This window comes from Lampetra planeri, chromosome 73 (assembly GCF_965212315.1).
Source record: "Lampetra planeri chromosome 73, kcLamPlan1.2.h2, whole genome shotgun sequence".
In the NCBI taxonomy this organism is placed as follows: domain Eukaryota; kingdom Metazoa; phylum Chordata; class Hyperoartia; order Petromyzontiformes; family Petromyzontidae; genus Lampetra; species Lampetra planeri.
Window position 1 is genome coordinate 575,777 of NC_136178.1, and position 24,780 is coordinate 600,556.

The window sequence follows — 24,780 nt, forward strand, 5'->3', positions numbered from 1 at the left end:
AACCCTTAAACGCCAACCTTATACGCCAAAACTTAAACACCAACCCTTAAACACCAAACCTTGAACACCAAACCTTGAACACCAAGCCTTAAACGCCAACCCTTAAGACCAACCCTTAAACAATAACCCTGTGTCCTCATTTTTGGGCAACCCTGTCTAATAACCCTGTGTCCTGACTTTTTTGGACCACGCTGATTAAAAATAACCCAACGTGTCTTGAGTTTTGGACCACCCCATACAAAAGTAACCCGATGTGTTCTGACATTTGGGCCACCTTGTACAAAAATATCTCTGATTTACTTTTGGGCCAACCTGTACAATTAACCCTGTGTCCTGAATTTTGGGCCACTCTGTATAATAACCCTGTGTCCTGACGTTTGGACCACCCTGTATAAAAAATAAGCCAACGTGTCTTGACTTTTGAGCCAACCCATACAAAAATAACCCGATGTTTCCTGACTTTTGGGCCACACTGTAAAAAAATAACCCAATGTGTCTTGAATATTGGGCCACATTATCCAATAATAACCCAATGTGTCCTGACTTTTGGACCACCCTGTATAAAAAATAACTTCACATGTCCTCATTTTTGGGCTACCCTGTACGATAATAACCCTGTGTCCTGACTTTTGGGCAAGCCTGTACAATAACCCTATGTCCTGACTTTTGGGCCAGCCTATACAATAACCCTGTGTCCTGACTTTTGGGCCACCCAGATGATTGGGGCATCAACTCTGATTTAATTACATTTAATTTGTATCCCGAAGCACCCTCCATATTCCGTCACTAAGGCCAGAACGGCCTACGCTGCCTGGAACCCACCTGCCACCTCCCACCTTCCCGGAGCTCTGGAGCCCAGGAAGCCTCCAGAGAAAGATGCTGAAAAAAAGCGCTGGTGCGTTCACGGAGGATCGCAGCTTCCTGGGTCCGCGCTGCCAGGGTCACCTTGTAGGGGAAGTGTGGCCACCGAATGGAGAACTTGGAAACTGGTCAGACGTTCCACGAGAGGAGGCGAGTCACGTCTGAATACCCACGGGACGGAGGAGAGCACCGGGCTAGATGAAACGGGGGCTTCCATGCAAAAGAATCGACGAGAACAAATAAAAAACAAGGAAAGAATCGATCGAGCGTGTTGTGAGCATTGATAGACAGTGGAGAAGTATCAAGAGGCGTGAGAATGGAGGGTTGCTTGCTACAAGGTGTAGAAAGCGGTCCCTTCATCGCTCATTCTCTTGTGATTAGACTGCTCTTTCTCTCTATCACGACACTGAATGTTTACTTTCAGCTGAAACGCTTCGGATCGCTGCACCGGGAAAAATTGTGCCACGCCACATCCATCTCTCTTTATTTCGTCCTCATAATTTTGCATAAATCTGTTAATAAACTCATAAAATAAGATCATGAGGACAATATTGAAACATTATGGATAGGCATACCTTACGCTCTAGTGGTAGTGCCTTACGCCAATATTTCCCACTCCGAGTCAGCCTATAGTAGCATCCTGGGGGGAATGTAGAGCGAGGAATGTAAAGCCCTCCATCTACAAATGTGCAAAACGTCTCGAGGCTGTGAAATGGAGAATTGGGGGGCGTGCCTGGCACTGTTTAAAAGATACCCCCCCCCCATCAGAAACCTCTTCCCTGCAGCTGCCCCATGACAGTGTTCTGGTGAGCGAGTGGATGACTTGAGCACCTGCCAGCAAGGGGATTCAGAGAAGCGTCATGGCAAATGTAAAAAGGGAGGACATGCGCGTGTGCCAACACTTGTTTTGCACAGTACAAGTACATGGTGCAATATTTGCGTTTGGGAATTTGGGAAGCGGTGACGCAGTGCTTAGCGCATCACGCTACGAACCTGGCGACCCGAGTTCGATTCCCATCCACGGCACGCATCAGTGGCGAGCGACATTTGGACCGATCCCCCAGCACCCATGCTTTGCTAACTCGCACTCACCAGCGTGGTGAAATATGGTCAAATGTGCTGAGAATGACTGGAATGGATTTTATTTTTGACGAATGTTGCAAAATCCTGCATTCGGGGAGCGGCGGTGCAATGATTCGGGGTCTCAAGCTGCATCTCCAAGAGGGTCCTGAGGGCGAGGGCAGGAGCTGAATTGGTCGTCGTGTGTGGCAGGAAACTAGAGTGCCCGAAGAAAGTCTACGCATATGCAGGGGATAACACTCAAGGAACTCATTTTATTTTTTTGTTTATGACAGACATTCCCAAAGACCTAAACACACAAAACAGCCAGCAAAATACATGACTATTAAATGTGTCACTGATAAGAGTTAATAGGTGTCTTGAATAGAGCACGGTTACAGGAATATTGGAAATACGGGGGTAATTTTACCGTGTATCTGTGCGTATATTGTGGCATTCCAAATTTTAATCAGGATTAACCTGTGGATGTGTAAGGAAATTTTACTTCAGCCTTTGCAGTCTGTCGCGAGAATGATAAAGTGCAACACGTGACACCCAAGTGTTCACCGAAAGCTGGTAACGAGACAATGACATAGACACAAATCTGCAGCCTTCTCAAGTGATATCATTTTGCTGAGTTCATTCCGAGCCTACGTCGCTCCCCCATTGGTTGTGTAAACACAGCGGCGTCTCCCAGGAACTTTTAAACAACCCGCCGAGCCCTCCCAGCCACCTAGGGAGAGACGACGCCACCGTCGTATTCCGAACGAGCCTGGCGGCACACAGCTTAGCGACGCGAGCCTTCGATTGACAATGGGGCGCAGGAGCCCACTCAGCGGACTCCCTCGCGGCATCGCAACGATGACTACAGCCTCACGCTAAACAAGCGCAGAACCTGCAGATCGCTGTGACATGGAAAGCACGGTTCATCGTAAAGACGAAATCGTGGGAGCGCAGCGTGCGTTGTGCACATTTTCCTTGGATTAGCCCTCGTTTACAGGAGAACATAATTACGTGTAATGCACGTACAGGAAAATATACGTCCATGTCACTCGACCACTTTGAGCATTGTGTTTAAGGAACTACCCTCCTTGCGGTGTGTATTAATTTAGAAAAATGTCAGGATAGTTTTTCAACTGGTTTTATGCACGAGTGGTTTTAGTCAAATCCATTAGCGCTAAACTAGTTTCCAACACGAGCAGCTTCCATTTGGTAAAGATGAGTGTACAGACACTCCTGAGCTTAAATACATTTATGGCAAAGTAATGGCAGTGCTGCCTAAATGCGGAACAAAAACACAACATTAACTTATAACACCGACTCCTCCTTCAGTGGGGATAGCCTGGTGGGACAGTCGGTTTGTGGATTATTCGGTCAGCTGGTCTTTAGTCTGAGGTTAGGTGACAAGATTATAGGGTTATTTGGTGGATCAGTATGTTGGCAGTTAGAGTGTTTATTGGATCAGTAAGTCAGCTGGTGATCCGGTGGATTGGCTTGTAGTCAAATGGATCGATTGATGGGTTAGAGTTTCACCAAGTCGGTGTATTGTATTGGTCTCGGTGTCTTATAGTCAGAGGGTGGGCAAGTCGGGTGTCGGGTTCATATATATTGTTGCTTTGCGAAAGTGTTTTATTGGGTCATAGGATGGGGTGGCGAGTTATCGGTCTGTAAGTTATTTGGTCAGTGGGTCAGGATGATGCGTGTTGGGTCATTTACTCGGTGTGGGCACCCGTAGGCTGGCGGTCGGTCGGGGGTCGTCCGTCGAGTCGGTGGTTCGGCGGTTCGGCGGCCACGACGTCATCCAGCCGTCCGTGCGAGCGTGGGTCTCGGCACTCCTCCGAGAGCAGCACGTGAACATGGAGCAGCTCGTCGGCGAGACGGATCTTCTCCTGCTCGTAACTCTGTACCAGCCGCCTGCCGGAATTGACCAGAGCCTCGGCTCGCACAACCATCTCCTCCTCGTAGCGCTCACTCAAGCTGCGGAGAGACGCCAGTGCCAGCGTTACGAGCGTGGCGGCACCAGCAGCACCCCGAACCGAGTGGAGCCCGCACTCTACATGCACTTGGGCCGACCGGACCATGGCCCTGACTTTAATAAACAACACAAAACTAGCTCCGACCCTAACCACACGATCGTTAATCACACCACGCGATACGCACCTGATAAAAGCGCCAAGTTGCGCGCGTGAGAAATTATTTTCAATCGTTTTTTTTTACATTTAGGCCCATGGTGGCGATGGTCAATAAGACACCGGGGCTAACAGAGCACACAAATTGAGAAACGATACGAATGATAACGAGACCATACAAACTATCTGGTCCGGAATCAAATAGTGGCCTCGCATTGAGAGTAGTTGAGTTGCTGGAGAAGGAGTGGGGTGGAATGCTGGGCCCTCATGAGCACCACGTGAAGCCGAGAGCAGAATAAAAGCGCGATACTGCCGTCGGTAGCATCAGCGCAACTGGCTTCACGACCAAGACCGCACCTCATGCGCTGCTTCCACTCGCTCAAGAAGATGCTGAGCGTTTCTTGACAGTCTAATTGGGGACAAGGAAAACACAAGGGTTGTCAGACGTTGCTCCACTCGGAATGAGGAAACTGAGAAGTTATGGGAGTGGAGTGGAGGGGGAGGGCATTCGTTACCAAAGAAGACGTCGCCGATAGGTTCCACGTCCTCATTGGGGTTCCCTTCCGGCTCTCCGTGCGCAACCGCAAGGCTGAGCTCACCCGAGTCCTGGGCCGTGCCACCCGAGCTCTGTGGTGGCGACGTGTGGGCAGGGAGGCACGTCACTCAAACGATCGCTTGGTCACCAACTCAAGAGGACAGAGATTCCTCCTATCACCTCAAGAGACTGCTGGGGCAAATGCTGCGAGCGAACATCTGTTAAGGCCGGGACGGCACACGAGGGGGTGATATGGCCAGCACTTCCCTGATCGCCTTTGTCTCTCCGGGGCTGATGTTTACACACCGCACCTGGTACTCATTTAAGGCTGAGTCGGCCAAGGGAAGGCCCAAGACCGGTTCATATAACCGTTGTTGGTGTTGACCATGAGCGGAAATCGAACTCGGGTCGCTAGGTTTGTAGCGCAGTGCTCTGCAATGCTGGTCTCCACTCTTACACGCACAAAGGCACTACTTGAACATACGGTCAATCGCCTAAATTCAACCACTTGATCCCCTGCACTCGCATAGTCACTCACATTTGTCCACTATCACACACTCCTTCACATGTCGCTCACATAAGTGAGTGATGACTGGGGATGGAGTTAGGTGACTGATGGTGAGTGCTGTAGTGAGCTATGTATGGGGCTGGTGATGATGAGCCAAAGTGATCGATGATGGTGATGAGTGGTATCTATATGTTCAGTGATGTGTGCCACTTTGCGGTCATCCACTTAACCTCCACCAATGGCTGGACATCCGTGCCATCGTCCGTGTGTGTGAGCATTGTCTTGGGGTATCCTTGATCTCCCCTGTTATTCAGCACATAAGGAAACACAAAGACAAAGATCCCCTCTCTTTGGTTCTTTCGGTAAAGTCACGTAGGTATAAAATAAAATAAATCACGACGTTTCGGGCGCAACACAAGCGTCCATCATCAGGTGAGAAAGCATGGTCTGCTGCTGAGGCAGACTGTTTTAAAAGGTGTGAAATGGGTGTAGCCCAAGGGTCATAAAGAAGTGGCCGGGGCGAGTGATGTTAATGTGAGAAATTAGCATGTAAATGTAAGCTAGGAGAGCGGCCTCCTTGACGAGGGCACGGAAGTGGCTATGTTAATGCTAATTTCTCACATTAACATCACTAGCCCCGGCCACTTCTTTATGACCCTTGGCCTACACCCATTTCAAACCTTTTAAACAGTCTGCCTCAGCAGCAGACCGTGCTTTCCCACCTGATGACGGACGCTTGTGTTGCTCCCGAAACGTCGAACCAAAGAGATGGATTCCTGCAGTCACGAAAGCTTCAAATCAAAGATCCCCTGTATTTCCTTAACCAGGCTGTTGGGGCAAGTGCTATTAGCGGGCACACGAAGGGAGTGGGTGGCCAGAACTACGTCCGGCTGACTCCGTCTCCCCAGTGACCAATTCTTGCCTCCAAAGCGCTGGATCACTGCCAGCCGATTTGGACGAATGGCCAATTGTGGGAACAGCTGACGGGGAGCAGGTGGCCAGGGTGGGTTGATGAACGGTCAGCTGGATGAGTTCTGAACATGCTGCAGGTTGGTGTGTAGAGACAAGGGTGAAAGGGTGACTGATAATAACAAAATGTTAAAGCTGCCTTCTGTTTACCTTACTGAGTCTCAAGTCGTCAAGCGGGTATCGTGTACAATGCACTAGAAACCAGTTCTGAACCGTCCCACTGGTGGCGAGAGGCTGCCGACTTTGGGACGTTTTCCCCAGCTCCAATTCCGAGTTGGGCCAACTGTAAGAAGGGAGAACGCGTACTCGAACTTGGGCCGGCCGCGACCGTTTTACCAGTGGTCGAGATCCTCCCGCGAACTTAGGGAGGCCAGCTCGGGGCGCTGGGAGTCGGACACGGCGAGGGTCTGGAAGTATGGGGACGCCCGCCGCGGGCGACTGCCAAACGGGACGCCGGATCGCTGCGAGACAACGACGACAAGGGAGGACGATGATGAGGGTGACAGGTACGAGCAGCAGCGGCAACAACCGCGACAGGAACAACTGAGGGGCATCGGCGCTCGCGTAGCAGATAGCGCACCACGCTTTCGACCCGGCGAGCCGTGTTCGAGTCAATCTCGCGGTTAAGAATGGCGACAGCAAACATCATAACCAATTTTCCATCTTCCTCGTCATGATCACCTGGCTTATAATAGTTGCGCATTTACAAATGTACCAACTTACTTAGATTCAGATGTATACGAGAACCTGGTGTGGTGTGTAGTGAATGTCAGCACGGGAGAGATGAAGGCGGCCGACCGTGGCGCTGGCCAAACCACCTCCCTTGTGTGCAGTGCCATCCTTCATAGGTGCTCACTAATAGCACTTGAACCAACATTCTGTATAGGCTACAAGACCTTTGTCTTTATGCGTGTACATGTGTGCAATTGTGCACGTGTGTGCAAGTGTGTAAATGTACAAGTGTGCACGTATACAATGGAGCATTTGTAGAGAGTGGAAAGTGGAGTTTTCCATATCTGGGCAGTGTGCTTATTACCAGCTGCAGTTTGACAGCAGAGGTCTCACTCTGAATCAGTCAGACAGCATTCTCTATTGGTCGGCTGTGTAATGCTGTGTGGAAGCTACCTGGTCTGTCGCTCCAGACGAAGCTTCGGATCGTTTCAGCCACAGCCATGCCCTGCCTTCTCTGTGCTTGTGAAATGTGGACCCCCCTAATGGAACATCTGCGCCGGTTAGAAACATTCAGGCTGGCCTGCCTACGGTTCATCCTTGGTTTAACTAGGCTGGATTGTGTGAGCTCACAAATTCTTAAATCAAAGAGCTCCTCCGGCAGGCAGCGTTGCATTCGCTGGGTCATGTAGCCCACATGCGCCACCACCACATGCCCAAGCTCTTTCTGTTTGTCCAGATAGAGGGGGCTAAAAGGGCAACGGGCTGGAGAAGAGATGGACTGATGCAGTACGGGAGGATGTAGAGCTGAATGGACTTGCCGAAGACTGGTACCAGCGGTGTTAAGATTTGCCTCTATGGAGGAGGCTTGTGAAAGACGTTACTGGGTAGTTGGAGGCAGTCGTCCTAAACAACATCTCAGGGCAGAGGAGCGACGCTCACAACAATGAACGAAGCGCTGGGCAGCTAAAATGCAGCAAGTTTACACAGTAAGGGACACAGTCATCTCAGTCAACCCATGGCACCTGGGTCTGTCCCGTGACCTCGTGTCAGCGAACCTTCGACACTTCACGTGGCCTCAAAGTGCACCTAGCCTGGCACAGGCGCCGTGGTGACATCACCAGCACTTAGTGGGGAATGGCGGCTGTTGTTGAGTGTACACGTGTGTATGAGTGTGTAAGTGTACATGTGTATGAGTGTGTACGTGTGTGTGTGCATGTATAATATTTGGCCGTGATGCGGCCAAGCGTTAGTGCTGTATTAACCGTAGTAATAGTAATAATAATACTGTGGTGTGGTAGTAATGGTAGTGCTAATAATAACACTACGGTGTGGTAGTAACTACAGTAGTTATAATAATAACACTTGACTTAAAGATTTCGTGACTGCAGGAATTCATATTATTTGGGTCTTTCGGTAAAGCCACGTAGATAGAAAAATAATAAAAATAATAATAATATCACGACGTTTCGATCGCAACACAAGCAAGCGTCATCAGGTGAAAAATATAGCGGGAGAGCTGCTGAGGCAGGAAAAATATATATGGCGGGAGCACTGCTACGGCAGTGAGTTATAAAGGTTTGAGATGGGTGTAGCCCAAGGGTCAGTGGGTAGGGCTAGAGATTAAATTTGCATGTAAATGTCATGTTGTGTATATACCCCTTTTTTAGATTAATATTAAGAATTATCCTGCCAACATATATAATACATTTTTTTTAATAGACACGGGGCAACTTGGAAGCGAACAAAGACGAACAAAAACCCGTTTTCCAACTGGCGTGCACACCACGCTTCAAAGGCCAGAAAGCATGAAAGAGAGGGCAATAAAATGTCATAAAGTCCACACAAGAACAAAAGGGGGGGGAAGTCGCAAAGGGTTATTAGGATAACACCTATTCCTTCAAAGGCCCTTTTACAATACAAAACCAGGCCACGAAATATATATAATTATATTCTCAACAAAGAAATAACATTGACAACAAGAAGCACAGACGGGTTTGAATCCTCATGTATTAATTCCATGCGGACATTAGGTACCCTTAATCATTTCTACGCGGCCGGACCGAAGCATCAAAGAATAATTATGGCAGTCAGGGTCGCTCCTAAAAAAAAAACATAAAAACAAATTCCCTAGCCCGGGATATCAGATTAAATAATAGCAAGAAGTCAAATAATAAGTACGAAATTAAAGTGGATCTCCTAGGAGAGTTAAGGGTGGAGAAGTCTATCATAATTAACCAACACGCAACACTCCATGGAAAGCGAGCAGCTCACAGCCGTCTTTGTCTTCCCGAGAGGATCTCCACGGAGCACACACACAAGCCAGGAAATGGCCCTCATAAAGGTCGGGGCAACAGCTCAGAAAGGAAATTAACACATGCCTCCAAAGATAAATAAATAAACACACATCAGGGTGCTCCAATGACGCAGCACAGCCGTCTTTGTCTCCCCGCAGCACGGACAGCAAGATTTTCGCACGCGAGCAAATAACATTTCCCATAGGGAGATCAAATCACGATGAAATACCGTGAACACGGCTACGACATGCATGGAGTCACTTACAATCAAATCACAATGAAACTAAGCAGCAAATAAGTCGCATTTCAACTTCCAAACCAAAAACAACTTAAGCTGTGTGAGACAAAGGATATAACGCCCAGAGCGAGGGAGCGGATCATTAAGCTTGCTTAACGCGTAGGTTTTCGCGACAAATATTATTCATAATCAAAAACGTGGATTATGATTTTTATAACTCGGTGCGAACGCGAATCGTCGGTCTGATTAATGGATAACTTATGTGACGCCAGTTCGCGAGGAAGCCCACCGCTCCTTCCAGAATGATTACACAGCTGTGTCTTCAAAGCTAATAAACACACGGACGGACACGCACACGACACACACGGACGAAACGCACACAACAAAGGAAAAGTTATATGACCCGGCCTTTGAACAACTCGGGAAAACTGAGTGGATTTTCCCGATATAAGCCGAGGAAAAATCCATTCACCACAGATCTCCAGGGCTTCGGCCCCACCACAGATCTCCACGGGGCTTCGGCCTCCATCTCCTCTCAACGCTGACAACGAACGAAGCATTGTTCATCGCCAGAGCGCTCCAAGCCAGTGAGCGCGCAAAGCCGCGTCGTCCAGAGCCTGAGCAACACCGCCTGAAATAAGGGCGAGTGTCCGCGTGAAGTTGGCAGCGATCAAGGAGAGAGCGACGGCGAGCATCGTGCCGACTCAACAATCGTCCAGCAGTGGAGAAGCCGGGGGCTGCCACCAAGAGAGAGAAAGAGCTATCGAATGCGCAGTGTGTTTGATACACACACCGACCAACACCCAGTGAGAACAGACAAGACGTCCAGAGCGACGGCGAGCATCGTGCCGACTCAACAATTGTCCAGCAGTGGAGAAGCCGGGGGCTGCCACCAAGAGAGAGAAAGAGCTATCGAATGCGCAGTGTGTTTGATACACACACCGACCAACACCCAATGAGAACAGACAAGACGTCCATAGCGACGGCGAGCATCGTGCCGACTCAACAATCGTCCAGCAGTGGAGAAAGAGAGTCAAAGCCTTCCGAACGAGCGCGGCCGCGCCGTCAGTCACCGTACGGGGTCAGCCGAGGGAGGAGTCGGAAAGCGAGCCGCTCACCGCAGCCCGCTCAAGCCAGAGGGTCCTTCTCCGAAAGTCGTTCGTACCCACAACTTCCCCCACTCATAGACCCACACACGCACGCATCGACGCCTCACTTACCTATGAGACAATCTGTTTCACCCATACCATCGTATCAATCCTAGTCAATTATCAGAAGACTGATTATCAATTACATGAACCATCAGCTGGCCATGAGGAATCGTGGCCCATCGAGTGATTAAGAGTCCATCGGTTATAAGAGTGAGGTTATTTTCCTTGCCTTTTTTAAATCCTTTATATTAAGTTCGCTTGCTTGCTTGCGTGCGTGCTTGCTTGCTTGCTTACGACCGTGCAAATCTTTCGGTCGTTTTTTAACCCACTTCCCGTGATCCAATCGAGCTGACATTTTCCACACAGACTCGTTGTGTGAGACAATTAATGTTCGTGAAAATTTTTTTCCAAAATTTTACACTTTTTAGGCAAAAAAAAAATTATTTTACATATATTCAAATAGAACTCATTCATGGCTTTGGCTGAAGGTCACAGTGTAAGAGCCCAGAGCGTAACCCCTCCACAGGCCGTGGCGGAGTAGCGCAGTTGGTAGCGCCCTCGCTTCCCATGTCAAAGGTCGCGGGATCGATCCCCGCGTCCTCCACAGGCGAATATATTTTTAAATCCTTTATATTAAGTTCGCTTGCTTGCTTAGGACCGTGCAAATCTTTCGCTCGTTTTTTAACCCACTTCCCGTGATCCAATCGAGCTGACATTTTCCACACAGACTCGTTGTGTGTGACAAATAATTTTCGTGAAAAAAAAATTCAAAAATTTTACACTGTTTAGGGAAAACTAATTAAATATTTAATTACCAATTGCTTAATACTGGCAGACAATCATCTGACCCATAGGTAGCAGCCATCTCAAGCCAGAGGACGAGAAGACTCTAGCCGCCACGCATATAAAGGATTTATAGTGAAAAACTTTGTTTTTACGGGTTTACTTGTTAAATCCTTTATATTAAGTTCACTTGCTTGCTTGCTTACGACCGTGCAAATCTTTCGGTCGTTTTTTAACCCACTTCCCGTGATCCAATCGAGCTGACATTTTGCACACAGACTCGTTGTGCGTGACAATTAATGTTCCAAAATTTTACACTGTTTAGGACAAAAATATTATATTTAATTACCAATTGCTTAATGGTGCAATGTAATCATCTGACCCATAGGTGGCAGCCATCTCAAGCCAGAGGACGAGAGGACTCTAGCCGCCCGTTTCAAAGACCAATGTGGGCTGGGTTGTGGCCCATTGAACACGCATATAAAGGATTTATAGTGAAAAACTTAGTTTTTACGGGTTAATTTTTTTTTCTTTTGTTCCGCTCATCGCATAGGCGATCAATAGATTCGTCGAGGCAAACTCAAACTCTCGAAATCTTCATTACGAATCGACCCGTTTAGAGAGAGAGAATATCTTGTCAAACCGGTTTCTTTGTCATAAGAATTAATCAAAGCAGAGCCGATACTCTCTCACAACACGCATGCACCCACCCTTGTCTCAAACATTTCGTTAAAAGGATTTTATACTTGCCGATGAATCTATTGACGTATACTTTCGCCTCTGGGGTATAATAAGTTGCTTTTATTGCCTTCATATGAATATCGTCGCATGCCTGTTTTAAAACTCCGCCAGTCGCCGGTTGTGCTCGATACATGGGGGAACTACTGAGATGTCTGGTGGGAAAGTAGAAATTACGGTTGTTAGAAGAGTTTTAGTCATTCAATTTCGTTAATTGCATAATCTCGCCAATGAATAAGAGTTTTAGTCATTCATTTTAGTTAATTGTATAATCTCGCCAATGAATAAGTGTTTTAGTCATTCATTTTCGTTAATTGCATAATCTTGCTCATTAATTTATTGACGTATGTTTTTGACTTGCATGCTAGAATGTCACATGTTTGTTTAGAATAAAATTGTTAACACAGAAGCATATCGAGTGTTCCTTCCAAGTCCATGCAAAACTGTCTTATTCCTAAAAACTGTAGCCTGCGATGAGATATGAAATTGGAGACCTAACAGAACATAAACACTGAGATAATCAGTAAATGTTTCATCAATGATAATCGTGTTATCCTGATTGATACAACTCTGGATAAACGAAACTAAGCTTAATTATCATAACTGCACACATTAACATAATCGCAAGCATTCGCATAAATAACTACGATTATCTCCGTGGTTATCATAATGTATGCATATTAATACACACATTAACATAATTTATGCGATTTACGCATTTTTCGGAAAATTATTAATTTTTATTAATTTTATTAAAATCATAATCCAACATATACAACAGTCAGATCGGATAAATCTTGACAAACGAAGCTGTGGGCGTGGCCATTGTATTGTAAGAGATTAGTATGTAAGAAATTTGCTTGTAAATGTAAACTCGGAGAGAGCTCGGAAAGAGACATCGCCACATGGAGGTGGAAAAGGATGGCAAGCTGCCATTTACTAACACAGTTAACGGTGGCTGTGTTAGTGAATGTAACTCAGAGTCAAAAATAACTGCTAACATAGGTAGGTAGGAAGAGAACAACACAGCCAGTTATGACCTAAACTGGTTAATAACGTCCTTTCAATGCCCACAGCGTTAAAACAATGATCATCCACGGCTGAGATATTGGTCCTACCGTGTTTCAGATCTGCCTTATGTTCACGAACCCGGTCCGAGACATGTCGCTTAGTTTCCCCAATGTAACTGCTGCCGCAGACACAGCTTAGTTTGTAGACACCGGGGTATTGCATGTCAGGGATCACATCCTTCACAGATGGGATCAAATCACGAATTTTATAAACTGTGTTGAATCATACCTGGATCTTGTGTTTGCTAATGATTTTGGAAATATTTTTGGTGACCCCTGCTATGTATGGCAAGGTGATGGTTTTGATTGGGTTCTCAGATGGTTCTTTACGGATTGTGTAGTCTGAATATCCATTCTTCTTGAGGGCTTGGTGTACGTGCTCCAGTTCACTGGCTAGGTGGTGATGGTCGGAAATACAACGAGCTCTATGGTATAGAGTTTTGATGAGGGAATTCTTCTGGGATGGATGGTGGTGGGAGTCAGGTTTTAGGTAGGCATCCGTATGGGTGGCTTTCCTGTAGACAGTGTCTCATTGAGCCATCAGGTCTCTTTTTGATTAAAACATCCAATAATGGTAACGTGCCATCCTTTTCCCCCTCCATGGTGAATTTGATGGCTGGGTGTATGAAATTTGTGGTTGAAGAATTGGTCCAGAGCTGGTAGGCCATGTGGCCAGATGACGAATGTATCATCTACCTATCTCTTCCACAAGGATGTAGGGTGGATGCCTGGATGGCATCTGTCTCAAATTTCTCCATGAAAATATTGGCTACAACTGGAAATAAGGGAGAACCCATTGGAGTACCTTCAACTTATTTGTAGAATGTTCAATTCCAGGTGAAGTGTTGGTGAGGCAGTGTCTAACCAGGGCCGGTACATCAGCATTCAGTCCTTGCTGGACCAAATCTTCAATGATTGCAATGGTGTCAGGCACAGGAACAATGGTAAACAAAGATACCACATCGAAACTGACAAGCAAATCACCTGGCGATAGTGAGATGTCCTTAATTTAAGACATCAAGTGAGCCGAGTTAAGTAATGCTGAGGTGGTCTTACCAGTGAAGGTTTGCAAGGTCTCAGACAGAAATCGGGCCAGTTTGTAGGTGGGTGATAGACTGATTCAACATCTTTAATCAAACCAACCAAGCGGCTTTCCTTAAAACCTTCTGCTGCTAGACCATCCAGATTTTATTGCTTACCAAAACTCCATAAAAAGGTACACCACTCCGTCCTATCGTCTCCACCATGAGTGCACCCACCTCCAAACTGGCCCGCATTGGGGCTCCGCAAGCCTCTCCTCAGCATGCCTGGCGTGGCGATGTTGAATAATCCTTGCCAGGACCTTTCCTGGCATACTGAGGAGTGAGATGCCCCTGTAGTTCTTATAGTCTGTGCGGTCCCCCTTCTTAAAAAGGGGGACCACAAGGGCATCCTTCCAATCCTGCAGAACCCGTCCGGTGGTCCAGACTGTTGTTATGATATCATGGAGGGCAGTCTGTGCACAAACGCCACCCTCCCTCAGCATTTCGCTTGGGAGATCATCTCTGCCCGGTGCCTTTCCTGGTCTCAGACTCTGGATCGCCTTTAGTACTTCCTCAAAAGATGGCACCTCAGCCAGCCACTCACAAGGGGTTACTTCTTCTTCCAATATTTGAGACACCACAGCCTCAGCAGGGTCATCCCCACTTTGTCCCACGATGTTTTCCATGCCGAGGGATTTCTCCTCCCCCAGGACTTTACAGAAATGCTCAGCAAATCTGCAAACCTGTTCCTGGGGGTTGGAAATTGGATCATCGTTTTTCCCCTAATGATGGTAACTTTTTTGATGGACTTAAATGATTTGTGATCGCGGGCCATTAAGGCAGACTCCATCTCCTCAGCAACCCGCAACCACTACCCATCCTTGCAGCGCCTTACGGCTCTCCGAACCTCCGAGCGAAGGCTGCGGTAAGCCTCCTCATTCTCTGACATGGGATGCTGTAGACGATGAGTGGACCTGTCGCTTTTTCTCTGCCAGCCTGAACACCTCCTCTGTCAGCCACGGTCTCTTGGGAGGTCTGGACCGTGTACCCAATGCAGCCATTGCAGCTGCGTGAGTCATAATCCTTAACCTCGACATCTGGAGGAGTTGGGTGCGATGCCAACCCCAGCTGCAAGCGATGATTAAATTCTCGCTTGCAACTTTCATCTGCTAGCTGAGACCATGCCACCTTAGGATTGAATGGCATCCTGGGTGTACACCCACCACCTGAGTGAAAGAATGGCAGGCGCATCTTACAGATGACAAGTCGATGGTCAGTGGGCAGATCCGCTCCACGGTAGGTCCTGATGTCAAGGACATGGGCCACCATCCGCTGTTCTGTCACTACGTAGTCCAGCAGATGTTTTTGCTTGGACCTGGCATGCATCCATGACGTTGTGTGGATGCGCCGATGCCGGAAAAGCGTGTTGGTAATTACAAGCCCATAGGCTGCACAAAAATCTAGCAGCCTCCTACCATTGTTATTGGGCTGATCGGGCCAATGCCTTTCAATCACTCCAGACCAGGTGCCAACATCATGACCAACTCGGGCATTGAAGTCGCCCAACAGGATGACTCGATCCCGAGGGGCCACTTTAGCTAGCACCTGTGACAGGAGGTCATAGAAGGCATCTGACTCATCGGCCTTGCCTGCATTCCTCCACGGATGTTCATCTTCGTGGGGGGGCATAAGTAACCACGACCACCACTTCTCGCCTCCGGTTGATGGGAAGGCGAGCCCAAAGTAGTCTGGGGCTTACCGCTTCCCACACCTCACTACCAAGCTCCCATGCCCCCTTCATTCTTTTGTTCAGAAGAAGTCACTCCCTGTTGTTTGGTAGTCTCCTGCCCCGAGTAGAGGACTGTCCACCCCTCATTGAGGCAGGAGCCAGAGCCGGTCCAACGGACCTCCTGAATACCACAGAGATCCAGGCGGTACCGGTCCAGCTCCCGACAGAGAAGTGGCAGCCTCTCCTCCACAGTGAGTGTTCGAACATTCCACGTGGCCATCCGTAGTGGCTTTTAGTTGTTTCTGGAGGAGCCCCGAGGGTAAACATTCAATCTCCTGGCTCCGCCAAATGGGGTTTGGCCAGGAAACGTCATAGACGTCTGTCCCCCCGGGGCCTCCGGCACAAGCTTATTAATTAGATATTTTATCCGTGGTTTTGTCTTAATTAATTGAAGGTGGAGGGGTTACCAGTCCCTCGCACCAATCCAGAGCCCCCATTTGAACGCTGTGGTGGTTACAAATGCCATGAGGGGAAAAGCCAATCCTAATTGGCCATCCCCCCATGGCACTGCCCACCACAGCATTACCGTCCGGCACGACGAGGAGGTAGGGGATTATTTTTGCCGGACTACTACGGTGTGGTAGTAAAAATAGTGAAAATAGTTATAATAATACGGTATAGTAGTAACAGTAGTAGTTATAATAATACTACGGTGTGGTAGTAGTTAAAATAACACTACGGTGTGGTAGTAGGTCGTAGTTATAATAGTTATACTAGTACGGTGTGATAGTAGTTATATTTATCATAACACTACGGTGTGGTAGTAACAGTAGTAGTGATAATCTTTATAGTAATAATACTACTGTGGAGGTGTTACGGGAGGGCGAACAAACACACCAGGGGTGGTTATGCCCGCACGAAGAAGGATGCTTACATCCACGTCCGCATCGTTTAGCCTGGGGGGCTGAAACGGCGCTGTGATCCCCCACGGCCCCACCCCTCGGGGGGGATGTTGCTATATAAGGCGGTGAGCCGGTGGGCTCAGGGTTGAGTGTTTAGCTTAAGCCAGTGAAGAAAGAAGACCGGCTAGATAGGCCCTGGGACTCCCCTGGATCGCTGTCCTTCTAAGGACCGACCAGGGCAAGCCAGTGGCGTGGCCCCGAGAGCTCAGAGCCGATGCTCTTGTAAGAGCCGGTCTGGTGACTAAGGGTGCCGTGATCCTAGCTTGGCCAGAGCTGGATCAGCTAGCCTCCCCTAGCTCTGTAGTGGAGGACCTGGGAGTAGGCTAGCCGGGATAGATATAGTGGGATCTCCCTGTTAGATGGGTGAAGGGGCCGATACCCCTTCGAGTGTTGTGTACCTTGGCCTGTATTGAGTAAAATGGTTAATAAATAAGTGTGCCTCCGACTACGTCGTCCACATCTCATTGAACCTACTACACTACTACTACGGTGTGGAAGTAACAGCAGCAGTTATAATAGTTATCATAACACTATGGTGTGATAGTAACAGTAGTAGTTATAATAGTTATAATGTGGTAGTAAGAGTATTAGTTATAACACAACGGTGTGGTAGTAACAGTAGTTATAATAATACTACGGTGGTAGTTATTATACTTAGTATAATAATACTACGGTGTCGTAATGACAGTAGTTATAATAGGTTTAATAATACTAGGGTGTGGTAGTAGTTATAATAACACTATGGTGTGGTAGTAACAGTAGTTATAATAGTTATAATAAAACGGTGTGGTAGTAACAGTAGTAGTTATAATAATACTACAGTGTGGAAGTAACAGTAGTTGTAATATTCTTAGGTTTTTTCTTCGGTAAAGTCACGTAGGTAAAACATTAAAATTAATAAAAGTAAAATAAAATAAAAATCACGACGTTTCGGAAGCAACACAAGCTTCCGTCTTCAGGTGGAACTGTCACAGCCCGACAGCTGTATCAAGTAAATGAGAGATTACAGGAGATACCACTCCGTATATATAATGGTTGAGGGGGGAGGGGCAGGGATGGCCCACTTTTTATTATTATGGTAAGGTGCGGTTTGAGACTATGAATAAACTGCATAACAAAAGACTGAGCCTTTATTATGGAGCGGTTCGGTTTGTGACTACGCCTAGCCTACATAATAAAAGTGTGAAAAAAGAAGAAAGCTAAACCTGGTAGAAAGCTAAACCTGGTGAAACAACTGGCTGTCCATCAGTAACCTGCAATAGTTTTCTGTCAAATAAGATGGTTCAAATAAGTGTAGTTAAATCTTTATTGCATGGTTAATCACATCTTTCCAATGATTAAAGGTGCGGCTTGAGACTATGAATAGACTGCATAACAAAAGACTGAGCCTTTATTATGGAGAGGTTCGGTTTGTGACTACACCTGGCCTGCATAACAAAAGTGTGAAAAAAGAAAGCTTAACCTGGTAGAAAGCTAAACATGGTAAAACAAAACTGACTGTCTATCAGTAACCTGTAATAGTTTTCTGTCAAATAAGATGGTCCAAATAAGTGTAGTTAAATCTTTTTTGCATGGTTAATCACATCTTTCCAATGATTACTCAGTTTGTAACCATCATCACGGTTGAAATTATGTCTGTGTTTGTATATTTGTATGGCTTCGTGTACAAACCTTTGATGGTAGCCAGGAGGTTTGCAAGCACCTTGGTCTCGGAAAAGACAATTTCATGAGAGCCCACCGAGTTGTAGCAATTGTCTTTTCCGAGACCAAGGTTCTCTGCAAACCTCCTGGCTACCATCAAAGGTTTGTACACGAAGCCATACAAATATACAAACACAGACATAATTTCAACCGTGATGATGGTTACAAACTGAGTAATCATTGGAAAGATGTGATTAACCATGCAAAAAATATTTAACTACACTTATCTGGACCATCTTATTTGACAGAAAACTATTACAGGTTACTGATAGACAGCCAGTTTTGTTTTACCATGTTTAGCTTTCTACCAGGTTAAGCTTTCTTTTTTCATACTTTTGTTATGCAGGCCAGGCGTAGTCACAAACCGAACCTCTCCATAATAAAGGCTCAGTCTTTTGTTATGCAGTCTATTCATAGTCTCAAGCCGCACCTTTAATCATTGGAAAGATGTGATTAACCACGCAAAAAAGATTTAACTACACTTATTTGAACCATCTTATTTGACAGAAAACTATTGCAGGTTACTGATGGACAGCCAGTTGTTTCACCAGGTTTAGCTTTCTACCGGGTTTAGCTTTCTTCTTTTTTCACACTTTTATTATGTAGGCTAGGCGTAGTCACAAACCGAACCTCTCCATAATAAAGGCTCAGTATTTTGTATTGCAGTCTATTCATAGTCTCAAACCGCACCTTACCATAATAATAAAAAGTGGGCCATCCCCCCCCCCCAACCATTATATATACGGAGTGGTATCTCCTGTAATCTCTCATTTACTTGATACAGCTGTTGGGCTGTGACGGTTCCACCTGAAGACGGAAGCTTGTGTTGCTTCCGAAACGTCGTGATTTATTTTATTTCTCTTTTATTAATTTTAATGTTTTACCTACGTGACTTTACCGAAAAAACCTAAGAATATGAATCCTTGCAGTCACGAAAGCTTCAAATCTAGAAGTAGTTGTAATAACACTACGGTGTGGTAGTAACAGTAGTAGTTATACTAGTTATAATACTATGGTGTGGTAGTAACAGTAGTAATTATAATACTATGGTGTGGTAGTAACAGTAGTAGTTATAATACTACGGTGTGGTAACAGTAGTAGTTATGATAGTACTACGGTGTGGTAGTAACAGACTTAGTTATAATACTACGGTGTGGTAGTAACAGCAGTAGTGATACTGTACTAGTTATAATACTACGGTGTAGTAGTAACAGTAGTAGTTATGATAGTACTACGGTGTGGTAGTAACAGTAGTAGTTATAATACTATGGTGTGGTAGTAACAGTGGCAGTTCTAATACTACGGTGTGGTAGTAACAGTAGTTATGATACTACTGTGTGGTAGTAACAGACGTAGTTATAATATTACAGTGTGGTAGTAACAGTAGTAGTTATTATACTACGGTCTGGTAGTAACAGTAGTAGTGATACTAGTTATAATACTATGGTGTGGTAGTAACATTATTAGTTATGATAGTTATAATACTACGGTGTGGTAGTAACAGTAGTAGTTATGATAGTTATAATACTATGGTGTGGTAGTAACCGTAGTAGTTATGATAGTTATAATACTACGGTGTAGTAGTAACAGTAGTAGTTATGAGTTATAATAACACTACCACGAGGGGGCCGCTGCCAAACTCAGAACGCAGCCCCGCCAATGCCTCGAGCGGCATCGCGACAAGTCCACAGCGGTGGCTCTGTGCATTGAAATACAGACAGGGAATCACCACCACCACAACATCGCTGTCAACCCATACGGTTTAGCCGTATTCTTGTTCTGGGAAATTGAGTTTTCAAGTCCATGCGGTGTGTACAGGCGTTTCAATACGGGCAATACAAATGTGTCTATTTGTTTGTGTTTCTCCCTTGTGATGGGACTTTGTAGGTCTAAATTGGCACCCTAATAAGGTCGGGCACTGATAATTATTATGGGTTGACAGCTATGCCACACGCTCCCACTGATTGCTTTAAAGGCGAAGTTGATTGTCACTGCGGGGTCACCGAGGGCAGAGTCGGTCTCCTCCTCAGCAGCAGTCCGCGTCTCTGGGGAGGTTTGGACCGCCGCGTTCCCACAGCAGCCATCGCAGCAACCAAAGTCGTTAACTTATTTCCCCTCAGGAGGGGGACGATGCCAACCCCAGCTGCTAGCGACGTTGATATCCCTGCTTGCGGCGAGTAGCGACTCGGCCACTGCGGGTTGGAGCGGGGGCTGGGTAGGCGGCCACCACCGCAGTGGAAGAACGGATCACTGGAGGTGCGACAAAGAGCTTCACGGCTCATCGGATTCCTCCAGGATGGATACAGATCCTGAACCCTTACACAGACTCGCACGCAGAGAGAGGCAGGCAGAGAGGAGTCGTGAGGTGGTGGATTGATCGTGCTGACAGAGGCGAGGGAGTCGCTCTCACCGACGTCTCCTCAGGGCTCCTCATCGCCGTCTTCTCCTCCCTCTCCCCTCCTTGCGCCGCCATTGCGGTTGCGAGTTTCCCGCCCTTTTTCCCGAACGCCCGCGTCGCGTGACGTCACTCGTTCACCGATGAGGTCGTGTACCCCGTGACGTCATTTCGTGACATCCTACAACAACTACGCGAAGCAAATACAAATGTAGAGGATGTCTCAGCCATCCCATAGCTGTCAACCCATACGGTTTACTCCGTATTCTTGTACAGGGCAATTGAGTGCTGAGTTCCTTACGGCTTACAGCCGTTTTATTGCGGGCAATAACAACAACATACGGCCAAATAAAAAAAAAAGTCGCGGGATAACTTTTTTTATTGGGGTCTTTCGGTAAAGTCACGTAGAACAAAAATAGAATAACAAAAACTCGTCATCAGGAAAAAATAAGTATAACCCGTAAAAACAAAGTTTTTCACTCTAAATCCCTTATATGCGTGGCGGCTAGAGTCCTCTCGTCCTCTGGCTTGAGATGGCTGCCACCTATGGGTCAGATGATTGTCTGCAGTATTAAACAATTGGTAATTAAATATTTAATTAGTTTTCCCTAAACAGTGTAAAATTTTGGAATTTTTTTTCACGAACATTAATTGTCTCGCACAACGAGTCTGTGTGTCAGCTCGATTGGATCACGGGAAGTGGGTTAAAAAACGACCGAAAGGTTTGCACGGTCGTAAGCAAGCAAGCACGCAAGCGAACTTAATATAAAGGATTTAAAAAGGAGGGGGAAAGCTGCTGAGGCAGGCTGTTTTAAATCGCTTTAAACTATTGTCATTGTATTGCGTATTTAATGTTGTGCTGCACTCTGTTGTCGGAAAAAACATGTATTAAAAAGTATATTTAATTAAGTAGAACGTGTTGTCTATATTTATTTAAAGTTGCGCATTTTCTTGTGACGTCATATTTCTCAACCCCCCCCCTCCCTTGTCACACATCGTCACAAATGTCTGACCCCCCCCCCCCCTTAGGTGCGTGACGTCATTTATGGACGGTCCCCAAGGGTTATAAACGACGTGGGCGGGGCTAGTCGGAAGGCGACTTCCACACCGAGGGCGCGGAGGTGGCTATTGTAATGTGAGAGATTAGCATGTTAATGTAAGATCGCAACTCAGTTTGTAGACTCCAGGGTATTGTAAGTCAGGAATGACATATTTTACAGATGGAATTCGATCACGGATTTTATGTACTGTACTGAATCGGACTTGAATCTTATGTTTGTTTAGAATTTTGGAGATCTTTTTGGCCACACCTGCTATGTATGGCAACGTGATAGTTTTGATCGGAGTTTCATGTGGCTGTTTCTGTATGGTGGGAGAAACAGCTTGGTGGATGGTACGGTCAGAGTATCCGTTCATCCTGAGGGCCCGATGTACATGTCTTAATTCACTGGCCAGGTGGTGTGGGTCAGAATTGCCATGAGCTCTGTGGTATAGCGTTTTGATGAGATAATTCTTTTGAGATGGGTGGTGGTGGGAATCAGGTTTCAAGTAGGAATCTGTGTGGGTGGCTTTCCTGTAGACAGAATGTCCCAAGGATCCGTCAGGTCTCCTCTCAAACAGAATATCTAAGAATGGTAGTTTACCATCTTTCTCCACTTCCATGGTGAATCTGATGGATGGGTGTCTGGAATTGATGTGGTCCAAGAAGTGGTTCAATGCTTGGAGGCCATGTGGCCAAATGACGAAAGTGTCATCCACATACCTCTTCCACAGGGAAGGACGCAGGGTGGATGTCTGGATGGCGTCTGATTCAAACTTTTCCATGAACATGTTGGCTATCACTGGTGACAAGGGGGAGCCCATAGGGGTACCCTCATTCTGTTTGTAGAAGGTGCCATTCCAGGTAAAATAAGTGTTGGTGAGGCAATGCCTAACCAGCGCAGGTACATCCGAATTCAATCCATGTTGGACCAAGTCCTCAATTATTGTTAGGGTGTCAGGTACTGGGACATTGGTAAACAGAGATACTACATCAAAACTGACGAGGATATCATCAGGAGATAGTACCATGTCCTTGACCATAGAGACTAATTGGGTTGAATTGAGTACTGCCGAAGAGGTTTTGCCTGTGAAGGGAAGCAGAGTATCTGATAGAAACCGGGCCAGTTTGTAGGTAGGAGAGTTGATCGTCGACACGATGGGTCGTAGCGGGGTGCCTTCTTTATGGATCTTGGGAAGACCATAGAGTCTGGGAGGTCTTGCCGCTGATGGTTTTAGAGAGTGACGTTTGGTTGGTTCGATTAGGGAAGTCGAACTCGTGATGATTTTGTTAATTTTTGTCGTTAGGCTGTTAGTAGGATCGTTTTTAATTTTGGAGTAACTCCCATCATTAAGTAGGTCCAGGATTTTGTTGTTGTATGAATCTTTATCCATGATGACCGTGGCATTTCCCTTGTCTGCCGAGAGGATGACAATATCATCTCTCTTTTTTAGGTCCGCGAGTTCAGAGCGTTCGTTTTTGCTAATGTTACAAGTGGGTTTCTTAGCATTCTTAAGAATAGTGGCTATTTCAGCTCTTGCTACATCCGCATGGATGTGTCCTATGCCTCTGAGGGCTACATCAATCTGAGAAACCACATCTTCTACTGGTATCCCCATATGTGCATCCACATATCAAGAAAGCAGCAGCATGCAAGATCACAGACAGCAGCATAAACACATTCCTGCGGAGGGAGCTGGTAGGAACGTTGGGTTGCTCGGTCAATGGCCAGGGTCAATGGCGGCGTGGTGTATTCCGCAAATATGGTCGACTGTGAGTGTGGGCACAAGCCGGCGTGAGTAGGTTAAACGTTGAGTTTTATAAGGGCACCACGGGGTGACCAGCCCCTCCCCACCCAGCCCCACCCCTCCCACCCCCCATTCAGCCCCACCCTCCCCACCCAGCCCCTCCCCACCCTCCCCACCTAACCCCTCCCCACCCTTCCCTCTCCACCCAAGGCCCATACCCTCCTATTTTTGGATTCACGACGGACGGACGGACACAATAATCCCTTATGGGCTGGTGTAACCAGGAGGTTCCTACCAGTATAAGCAGCATCATTGACACTGTGATGGCTGACGTCTGCCCCACCGTTCTTGCCGGGCAGGTGGGACGCAACGTTTGCCCCATCGACTTCCTCCTCCACTCCCTCCTTCACCGCGTCGATCGGCCCCCGCCGGGCCCCCGCCGACCGGGTGATCGGTCCCCCCGTGTTAGCGCCCCCTCTGAGGGACATCACTAAATCGCTGGCTCACCGCCGCACGGGGTTATTCCACACGCACACACGCTAACACTAATGCTACGGCGGCGGCGAGCATGCGCGCGCCCCTACCGGCGATCAATTTAACACACACGCGCGTGTAAACACGCGCGGGCATTGGAGAGCGGTTTTTACGCACCCCGCCCCCGCCCTAATATTCACGCGGCACGTCTGAATGGACGCGCGACCCTCGGCGGCCGTTTATATTTTTATTACACGCGCGCCTCACACACACACTCAAATTACCAACACCACGCCGAGGTTCCACCCACCCACACAGAAATCATACCGCACCGATACTCTGTAATTAAGTTTATTAATGGCGCAAATACACACTACCTGGGGGGAATATTTTGCGAGAAGAGCTTAGCCTAACAATGCCTACGAACCCAGTCACGTCTTGCCACGTACCTCGAAGCTGTACTCATGGTGTCGCACGGACGCTGGGAGAGTTGGAGGGAGAAGGACGAGAGAAAACTTTACCTATCACTGCCTCGTAGCAGCACTCGCTGGCATCACATGGATGCTGCGAGTGGCTCGAGGAGGTAGGATGGCAAGGAGTCGGTCTTGATGACCCGGAGGTTGAGGACAAGAGCTCTAAAATCGTCCTGGGCTACTCTTTTTATTCTCTAAACTTCAAAGGCCCAGGGTGACGTCGTACCACG

At 47.1% G+C, this 24,780-nt stretch overlaps 1 protein-coding gene across 1 annotated transcript; it reads right to left on the reverse strand.

Annotated features, from left to right (window-relative positions):
• Positions 1-2,175: 2,175 nt before the first annotated feature.
• Positions 2,176-20,972, reverse strand: LOC144737739 (uncharacterized). Its single transcript, XM_078620592.1, has 6 exons — positions 20,832-20,972; positions 6,398-6,522; positions 5,323-5,395; positions 4,565-4,676; positions 4,407-4,458; positions 2,176-3,897 (listed from the first exon to the last, which is right to left on the reverse strand). Exons 1-6 carry the CDS (start codon positions 20,892-20,894, stop codon positions 3,633-3,635), a joined length of 690 nt encoding a protein of 229 aa, XP_078476718.1. The 5' UTR covers positions 20,895-20,972; the 3' UTR covers positions 2,176-3,632.
• Positions 20,973-24,780: the final 3,808 nt, after the last annotated feature.